This window comes from Ornithodoros turicata, chromosome 1, assembly GCF_037126465.1.
Source record: "Ornithodoros turicata isolate Travis chromosome 1, ASM3712646v1, whole genome shotgun sequence".
Taxonomy (NCBI): Eukaryota; Metazoa; Arthropoda; class Arachnida; order Ixodida; family Argasidae; genus Ornithodoros; species Ornithodoros turicata.
In genome coordinates, this window is record NC_088201.1 from 33,643,706 (window position 1) to 33,653,375 (window position 9,670).

A 9,670-nucleotide genomic window follows, 5' to 3' on the forward strand; every position below is an offset into this window, starting at 1 on the left:
TCTAAAATTGGGTCACTCTCTGCTAAATCGTTTTCATTTTATATGATGTTTCTTTGGTCCTGTGGCACCCTGCAGAACAAGAGTAATGCTACGTATCCGCTCGAGGTCATGCAAACGTATCTGGTTTTGCAATCCCAAAGTGCACTACTTCGTAGGCTCACGGCATTGCATGTAAAAAAAAAACATTGGTAATGCTGAAGACATTTTCAAAATGCTACAGAAACTCGTTTTCCTGGAGCTTTGTGGCGCAGCGGTAACGCGTGCGCTTGGAGACTGGGAGGTCCGCGGTTCGAATCCGCGGGCCGGCTGTGCCGTCTGGGGTTTTTCCTGGGTTTCCCTCAGATGTGTAATAGGCGTATGCTGGCACAGTTCCCCTGAAGTCGGCCCATGGACGCAGCTATCCTCCCCCCGAGCGGATTCCGCTCGGTCTTCCACTTCACCCTTTCCTCTCCTCCTCTCCACCACCTTTCCCTTCCCGAGAAACATGCCGCCTAATCAGGCAGGCAGACCTCTCGGGTTCCTCCCAACGACACTCCTCCTCCTCCTCCCTCCTGGAGCTTTGGAGAAAATTGTTTTCGTGTTTGAAATATGCAAACATTTCGAACCATCTTGTGCGGTGCTGTATTTTGCAATTCAAATTGAACACTCACGTGTTATATTTGAGGTACATATGGATGCAGTTCGTCTGTAGTACTTCCTATGTGAAACAATACAAACTTCAATATTTTCATAATCTTTTAGATGGTGAAGCTTTCTACAGGTTCATTGAGCATTGAACCGCCACTGTAACTTGCCTAAAAAGTGGGTATAAAAGACGAGCGAACTTGTGTATCCGTGGTTTATTTAAAGACATATTTCTTGATGATGTACATGTGTACTAACCTTTTACATGGATATTTGCCAACCAGCATGGTTTTTGTATTTTCATTTACAAGATAAGCCTCATGCTTTGCTGGTCGACTCTTTCTTTGAATGGCGGCGTTTTCTCTGACATGAGCCTACTTGATGAGCCCAGGGAGTGCTTTAGTGACCAATGGGTCATGTTTCATTTTCTTGAAGTACTTGGCCAGCTGCTTTCTTCTCCGAGACTTTTCGAAGTAGCGTTCCCATAGGCAAGCCTTGTATACAGCATGTAGCAGAACCATCAAGTACACATCAGCAGCAGTAATGTAGATGGAGAATAGCCAAATTTGCGTCACTTCTGCGAATCACAAGCCTATGAATGTTCAATGGATCATGAAGCTAACGATTGCACTATCATTATGTGATATCCTATTTGCAAGTTTCATAGATGTCACCGGAATACTGCAAGACTTCTTCAGTGATACGACTTAACAAATGTGCTCTGGTGAAGGTAAATGTACCGTCAACAAAATGTCCGCAAGCGTAGGCAAGTGGAGTAGTTGTATCCATCTCAATGAAGCAGCAAACAAAACGCAGACCAAGGAACACACATGAACAACTGCTAGCAGTGTTCTTGTGTGTTCCTTGTTCTGCGTTTTGTTTGCTGCTGCATTGAAATTAACAAAATATCATAGAACAAAGACCAAGAGTGCACCAGAAATGCAGCAACCGAAGTAACATCTTCCACAGTGCTGTAATTATAGGTTTAACAAATTCAATTTTTGGGAGGGGTTACATGAAATCATGAGTTTCCAGCTTGCACATGTTACTGATCCATTGATTCCCAGGCATTATTGACTAACCAGGAGTGGTGGTCCCTGGACTCTTCTTGGTCGTGAGAAGCTCCTCAGCAAGATCTAGTACCTTTTCTACTTCGTCCAGCTCTTTGGCTACTGCACCATCACTTTGGGCGAGCGCTAGGAAAGATTCGTATGCTTTCTGCTTTTCCACATAGGAATTTGCGTAATCGGGGTTGCGTTCCATCAGCTCAACAATCTGTGATTTGCCTTGCTTCACCATCGCTGGAAAACAAAGAGTATTATAGTTGGCAGCACGGACAACAGCAGAAATATTACCGGCTTTCCTTTTGTTCTCTTCATCCGATGTGGCACTGGACGTACAAATTTCTGGGTGGAAGAGTGTGCCGTATACGATAAGTGGAATATTGATCTTGGATAGCTCCTTGAAGATCCGCATGACGTTGCTTCCCAGTTCTGTGTTTTTGTCTGGAAATAATTTCATGCAGTTTTCTGGAATGCAGATAGAAAATTCATAAGGGCCTTTCCATTTATTTCCACTGACGCACCTTGCCCGGGACTGAGGTTGTCAACGTAGGTCATCATCTTGTCGACGTCAAGGAGTACGTTGTCTCCGTGCCTTAGTACTGGCAGCTCCCCCCGAGGGCTCATCTCCAAGAACCAAGGTTCCATTTGCTCACCATGCTTTACATCCATAACTCTGGCCATAAATGCCACGCTCCTGGAGTATAACACCAGTAACATCTGCACACATGCCGAGCACCTTTCAGTGCTCGTGTCTTACGACCTGTATTTAATTCCTACATTGTACAAACGTTATAATTGTTTGGGTCCAGTAATTAAAATACTGTCTTCCAATATTTGAGTATGAACAGCTGCTGCCACCCGTGCTAGTTGGCGTGCTTCATATTGCCCCACATCGCCTTTGGTACTCGGGCACCATTTGACACGAACACTTCCAGATTGACGAGCAGTCTAAAGAGATTTCGTTTCTTAGAAAATCGTTTTATGAAGGCCTGTCCGTCATTCTGCAGAAAAGTCCCGTGAATTTTTGTTTCCTGATGGTCCCTGAAGGGACAATCTGGAGCATACCAGTGACGGATAGTGGCATTTCTTCCTTTTGTTGTCATCACTTATTGTCCGTCTGCTATTCGTGGTTGTTTCGTAGTTAGACTGTGAAAATAACACATCTAGAATAGTGAAGCAAATGGTGAAAAGCACAGGTGCTGAAACATGTGGCAATGCTGACTCGGTCAGTGAAACGCTGAACCGTATTGTAACCGTTGGCAAAGAAGTCAATGTTGTAATGTGGAGAATGCACTCAAAGTACTAATATGTAAACTGCCGCAGCGCCGAAGAGACGGCTGGGCACATAGGACACGAAGGGACGTCCACTATGTGCGCAGTACGCCACTCCCAATATTTCGGCGCCGTGGAAATGCTGAACACAAGACGTGGCGGAATTTCCGTCCCGTGAGCCCATTTTTGCTGTTTCTTCCACTAGAATATTCCATGGGGATGTCGCTTGTGTGAATACATTGTCAAAGGACCAAGAAAGTAACATTTAGCGTTGCTCGAAACCCATGCTTCATTCATGAAGGACTAGCCTATCGGGAGCCACAATGCAATATTTTCGCTGCACGATGTCTCGTCACTGCGCAATTACGATTTCACCCTCTCACATTAGGGGTGAAGGAAAGACGCGTCTCCGAAGATGCGTAGTGAACAAAATAAAGAAAAAAACGGTGTTCCTTCACGATTTTTTTGCGGACGATCTATCGAACGGATTTTTGTTCTGCAAACGGCAACGGTATCAGGTGACCGAAGAGACCAGATGTTCTCATTGGGACGACCTTGTAGATTTTATAATTAAAAAGTTAATTAACAAGTTTTAGGTAATCAGTCATTCGACGGTTGAGCAACAGATGGCCAAAAACGTCCGCCGGCCCATAGATGATAGAGGTGAAAACAGGATGTCTATAGCCCTTATAGCTTTTTATGGAAAATCTGTATAAAGAAAAAAAAAAAAAACTAGATATGGTTGGGGGCGTTCACGGCTCGTTTAAGTCAGAGTTGGCGACGGTATCTCCTGGACATGACATTCATATATAACACCGTAGGCTGTTTCGTAGTCAGAAAAAAAAAAAAAAAATTCTGGGAGTGGAGGTTCTATGGGGACTTTACATGGGTCAGGGGATTTCCCCCCTTGTTTCCCTCTCACAGATGCACGCCAAAGGTGCGATTTGGGGGTTTGATTGGGGGGTTCATCGCACACCAAAAAGACGGACTGCATAGTGTTACCAATTGTGTGAGGATACTCAATTTTTTTGTTTTGTAACTAGTGAAATTAATTAGTCATTTTTTTTTAAATTATAAGGATTACAGCCAATATGTCAACGAGAAAGTTGTAGCGGGCGATACGACACGAAACCCGTTGATTGCAACTTTGTACCTCTAACGGATCCTTTTTTTCCCGGCTCCAAAGACTAACTTTCAGGTTTGCGAAAAATCGGCGCGGTGCCTGTCGCAGACGCGCCAAGAGTCAATGTCAAGCCAAAATGTCATTGAGAACTGTGACTAATCTTCGTTCAATAACAGGACGCTCGAGAGCATTGTAATCCGGCGCGCCTCGCACGTCTGCGGCAGGTCCCACGTCGATTTTTTGCAAACCCGAAAGTTAGTATTTGGAGCCGGGAAAAAAAGGATCCGTTAGAGATACATAGTTGCAACCAACGGGTTTCGTGTCGTTGTATCGCCCGCTACAACTTTCTCATTGACATTTTGGCTCTAATCCTTATAATTAAAAAAAAACTAATTAATTTCACAAATTAATTACAAAAATAGTTTGAGTATCCCCACACCACTGTTAACATATACAGTCCGTCTTTTTTGGGGCGCGATGAGCTATTCTATTTTTAAACTTTGGCTCATTTTTCGTGAAACATCCTGTACAACTCCACGTACAAGAATACTTCTATGGATAGGAAGGCATGGCACCACCACTTTTACAATGATATTTTAGCCGCTCATTGTCCTGAGAGTATACTGTAACGAATAATGTTTTCAGTGGTTACGTCCCATTTCGCCTAATGCGATTTTTAGGATTAAGAGGGCGAGGGGGTGCCTGCCATTAGGCGAAATGGGACAGCCAAGAAGTGGGCGTTACTATCACTCATTGTCGTGAGCAGGGAATGACTCTGCCCCTGTGTGCAGTCTGCACACCTTCCAAAGTTCTAATCACACGTCGCGGAAAAAGCAGGGTGTCCAGACGGATAGAGTGCTGCGGTTCTGCATCAGAGCCAGGCCCGCGGCGCCTGTGGCTCGACAGTCCACGAACTCTTCTTCGAACGACACATCAGGACTTGTCCTTTTCACCAAGCCTTGTGAAGTTGTGAATGACATTGCAAACAACATAATACTCTTCAGTATTTTCCGACTCGGCACTTCAGATCAGATACTTCTAGATACTTAAATTCGCAACTTGGACTCTTCCTTTCGACTGGCAAACTGAGCGGCCAAGCTGTGGCCATCGACGTTACCAAGCTGTTCATCTTTAGTTGTATTTGCTCGTAGACATCAATGAGTGAGCAAGAAGTATCGCTTTTGACAACGCGGCTATCTCAACGTATGCAACGCGAAGCAACTGTGTCTATGAGCGACGTACAGACGTGGAAAGATGGATAGAGCACAGCAGGAAGCAGTGGGGTACAGGGGAATAGGATGCGTCCTTGGCCGACTTCAGAGGAAACTGTACCGACAGCAATTTAACTGAACATTGTCGTTGCATTATGATCGTTACGCTTTAAAAACGTGTTTAGCTTCTTCGGACTTGGTGCTTCGATAGTGAAAACTTTGAATGTGAAATACAACCTCCTTTTTCAACACGGCGAATGTGTTTTCGTGTTTGAAGGTGAGGTAGGCGCGATAGGAGTGCAGCAAAAAAATAGGCATTTTGCTTAAAATGCGATCTTCAGTGATGGTCAAGAACAGGGTGCAACGGAAAAGGAGAACCGCCTTTCTTCGCGTGACACGCCTCAGTAGGCGGAATGGGACGGCCTGGCACGTACGTTAGGCGATATGGGACCCCGTGCGCCACCGGGGGAGGGAGCATGGGGAAGTTTTTGGATATCTCATAAGAAGCATTAGGCGAATGGGAATAGGCGAAGCGACAAGACATGGTTTTGTCAAGAAAGGCAGCGCGCTTAATCTCTTCTATCTGAATGTCTTCTAGCTAACGAAAGTAACTAACAAAACCAAAGTACTTCCAACTACTGGAATGCAAGCTACCCACGGTCGTCCAAAGGAAAAAAAAAAAAAACCGCGCACATTCACGTTTCTGCCGTGGTCGTCGGAGGCCACGATCAGGCCTTGCTGGACGGGCAGCGTAGAGCCATTCGCACGAAAAATGGAGCGTAGTTAGCACCCTCGTTTTTAGTTTTTGTGTGTAAATATACATTACGAGCGCGAAGAGACACGCTCCAAAGCACGTGGCCGTCTCACATGGGTTGCCTGTCGCTCTTTCTGCACTCGAGTGGTGCGTAGTTCTGGTTTCGGTTCATTTGCATAGCGAAATTTGACGACTTATATCTCTACGTACTTTCGCTTCACAAGGCGTTTAATAAGGACTGTGGGTTTGAATAATGACTGGCTCGATCCAATTCTGCTATCTCGCATTTCTCAGAAAAAATTAAGTTAATGAATTTTAGCTAATTAGTCGTCCAGTAGTTGCATACGCTGTCCTAGAGGATGTTCTTTCTGCCGTTTAACCCACCTGCTAAAACGGCATCTATTTTGCTCTGCTAGTTTTTAATTAAAATTCCGTAACGAATAAAAAAACAATGTATATACAGGGTGTCTCAGTTAAATCCCCGGGCTAAATAATTCGCGAAGGGTGCACCAATCGAAGAACTTTCTTTTTTACAAGTATCTGTCAGATACCACCTCAAGCTGCGCACCGTGTGAATGAGTGGGAGGCGCTCATTATTTAAATAAAAATTCAAATGGGCTTCGTGAAAAAACATATCTTCTAAAGCAGGGCGCCGTCGCATTAAAATGGGTACTACCCCTTTTGAGACCTTCAGTGGACACCTTTAGGGAAAAATCTGCCACCGAAGCGGGTCATTTGTTGCAGTAATTACTTGGTTTCGGTTTACATATTTTTGTCGCGGCTGGTCGCGGTGAAGCGCAAAAGGACGCTCTTCCATTCCTTTATCCACCAATGAATTACGTCCTTTTGCGCTTCGCCGCGACACAAATTTTCCAGGTTTTATAGCAAATGGGGTAATGGACGCGTAGAAGACTGGCACCGGGAAGACTCTATATGCAAGTAAGGTGAGCTGTGTGCGCAGCTCCAAAGTTTCCCTCTCCCCCTAGTGGAGCACCTCATTGGCCCTTCGGAAATAAGGGGAGAACATTTCAAGGTTAAGGCGCGCGTGATTTCGGTCCCTTGCCGGTCTATGAATGGTATCCCCTTATTGCTACCTTGTGATTGGACAGACACTTCGTCACATGGTTTGTCATAAACTTTACTTTCTTCTGCGCAGAGACAAACTGTGGTAGCGTATGGTATGCGGGAACCCATCCGGGTCTGACGTCACTGCAGGAGCCTCCCCCTGTGAGGCCCGGGAGGGGTCACGTGCTTACGAGAACCAATGGGAATGACCGCAGTTTCCGCAATTCTCTGGCGTGTAGTACAATGTACGCATGATGTAATGGACCTCATATACCAAAGTGCCGCAACGTTTCGATTGACGAAATTGACGGCCATTTTGTTCGGGCTTAGACAAATGAGTGTGCGAAGTCAATTTACGGAAGATTCAGCCTCGCTTGGTGTTTCTATGCATCATAACCACGACCCACTATATATTGACACGACCGTAACACTCGCGCTCCTCCCCAGCGCCGCGGAAATCGTTTTGCCGACTGGCCGCTGCGCGTTTGGGGCGCTCCATACGGGCCCCCGAGCAGAGAGCAGACGACGGATCACATATCGACAGCGTGGTTTCGCATGGTGGAGTGTACGTGCCCTGGTCAATTTCTGAAGTCAGATTTCACTGTATCTTCGTTCCTACGTTATGGTGTACTGCACCGTCCATCTTTGTAAGTCCAAGAAGGGGCATTGCGCCCCGCCCCAGGAATTTCGTTTCACGACTATCCGTCGGACGCTACTTGAATAAATGGCTGAATAATGTGTCTAAGGGTCCCGATGCAGGTGAGCACGAAAACATAGTCATTTCTTGGTTCTTGCGCGGCATCGAACCCTTTGAGTCACAAACGGTTAAATACTGCTCGTGGGCATATAATACTCGCCTTTATATTTATTTAGCCACAAATTAACCATTGCAACCTGCGGGCTTTTCTACCGTATGCTCTGGGCACATCGCAACCGACGACTTCGTCGTAGGTGCCATGAGGACTACTTCAGCGTTTTGGATTACTTCCATACATGGGAAGCTGCGAAGCTCGCCTTTCTGACTGACATGACGTACGAAGCCCTAAAGACCACAGCTATGTTTGCTGTTCTGTGCACTCGCCACCTCCTAGACAGAGGATACCACTGCTGCTTGCGAAAGTTAGCAGTTGATGCAGCAACTGATACAGCATGATGTAGCAACTGATGCTAGCAGTTGCTAGCATCATGATAATGCTTGCTTGTGAATAATGGGACTGTCGTTAATTCTCTTTACGTTTCGAGGCTGGTGCTTCCTTATGTGACAGCCAATCCCTTGTTCAGCTGCAGGAAAGATGCCAGCGACAATGCCAAGCTAGCTACTCTAGTCATAACAAAGTTTATGAGTCCATGCATATCGCATGAATCTAAAAAAAAAAAAAAAAAAAAAACACACGAAAACGCAAGCACCATAACGCGTTGTTTGTGAAAAGCCTTCGTCACGTAAGGTATTAAAAGTGACGACTGTAGCCTAATAGTGCGCCAATAAAAGCCTCGTCGTCATGGTCAACAACATGCATTTCTAACATTGCTTACGTTGTGTAGGGTTCAAGCCTCGCCTGGCCAAGAACATTTATGCAGCTGCCGAAAAGTGTTTGTGTATACGTCTTTCACGTAACACAGAAGGGAACATGGTCCGCCAGCAGTTTTTACTCCCGTCTTACTTACGCGGCCTTCACGTTGTTTATGCGGACCTATTTTGCGCAAATCACGCTGTAGTCTGTTGTACTAATCGTCTTTGCTATGTTTACCACAAAACACAGCAATAAAATGAGTAAATGCCGCTACTCAGCGACACGAACCCTCATACATGGGGCCCGTACAAAGCGCCGCCGTACGGCCGCACTGCGCGTAATACGTCACTTCCGCTCGCTGAGCCGCGAACGGAAGTTCCATAGGGAAATCGACGAGTGTTATGGTCGTGTCAGTATATAGTAGGTCGTGATCATAACACTCGCACGGGCTCTGGTAGTCCATGGTTTTCCAACTACACAGCGAAGGTTTCCATAAGGGTTGCTGAAATCTGAGGGTACACCGCTGGCGTACTAAATATCATATTACGGCCCACGAAACAAATCACACAAATGCAGATGGGACATGTGCACTTGCCTTTCTGGAGCCAATGGTATTTGGGTAATAGAACAAAATCAACTCATCGGAATACATGACTGTACAACATGCAACGTCCCTGAGCCCTCGGGGGAGACGTTGCTACAAGACAATGTGTACCCTACGGCCCTCCGAAGCTTCTTTCTCGTTGTCTTCTCCTCGTGCTGCTGTGCACATCGCATCATCTTGCGCCGACGGCTACAAATACCCAAAAGGAGATGGCAGTCCAGCAACTGGAACCGCGTGCAGGCCATTTTACTGGAGGCAAACGAAAGCGATTTTACTGAGTCGCTGGTATGCTTTTGCCACTCATCAAGGCGTTGTTACCTCCATATTGACTCCAAAGTAATATACGCATAAAAAGTTGAAACGCTATTGTAGTATTTCTTCCGAGACGCTTCTGTCCTGACTCCTGTGGATGATGTCCTACGCAGAGTGTGTGCAAGGGCCA

At 45.9% G+C, this 9,670-nt stretch overlaps 1 protein-coding gene across 7 annotated transcripts; it reads right to left on the reverse strand.

Moving 5' to 3' along the window:
• Nucleotides 1–821: 821 nt before the first annotated feature.
• LOC135398081 (ganglioside-induced differentiation-associated protein 1-like) lies at nt 822–9,361 on the reverse strand. 7 transcript variants are annotated; one of them, XM_064629522.1, is made up of 5 exons: nt 9,220–9,361; nt 2,210–2,405; nt 1,980–2,129; nt 1,707–1,925; nt 822–1,201 (listed from the first exon to the last, which is right to left on the reverse strand). In XM_064629522.1, the coding sequence occupies exons 1-5, from the start codon at nt 9,274–9,276 to the stop codon at nt 999–1,001; spliced, it is 825 nt and encodes a 274-aa protein (XP_064485592.1). In that variant the 5' UTR covers nt 9,277–9,361; the 3' UTR covers nt 822–998. The 7 variants fall into 7 exon arrangements, with proteins under 7 accessions (XP_064485592.1, XP_064485599.1, XP_064485586.1 ...); XM_064629529.1 differs by having other exon boundaries at nt 822–1,118; nt 1,768–1,925; nt 1,980–2,153; XM_064629516.1 differs by having other exon boundaries at nt 1,980–2,153.
• Between the last annotated feature and the right edge of the window lie 309 nt (nt 9,362–9,670).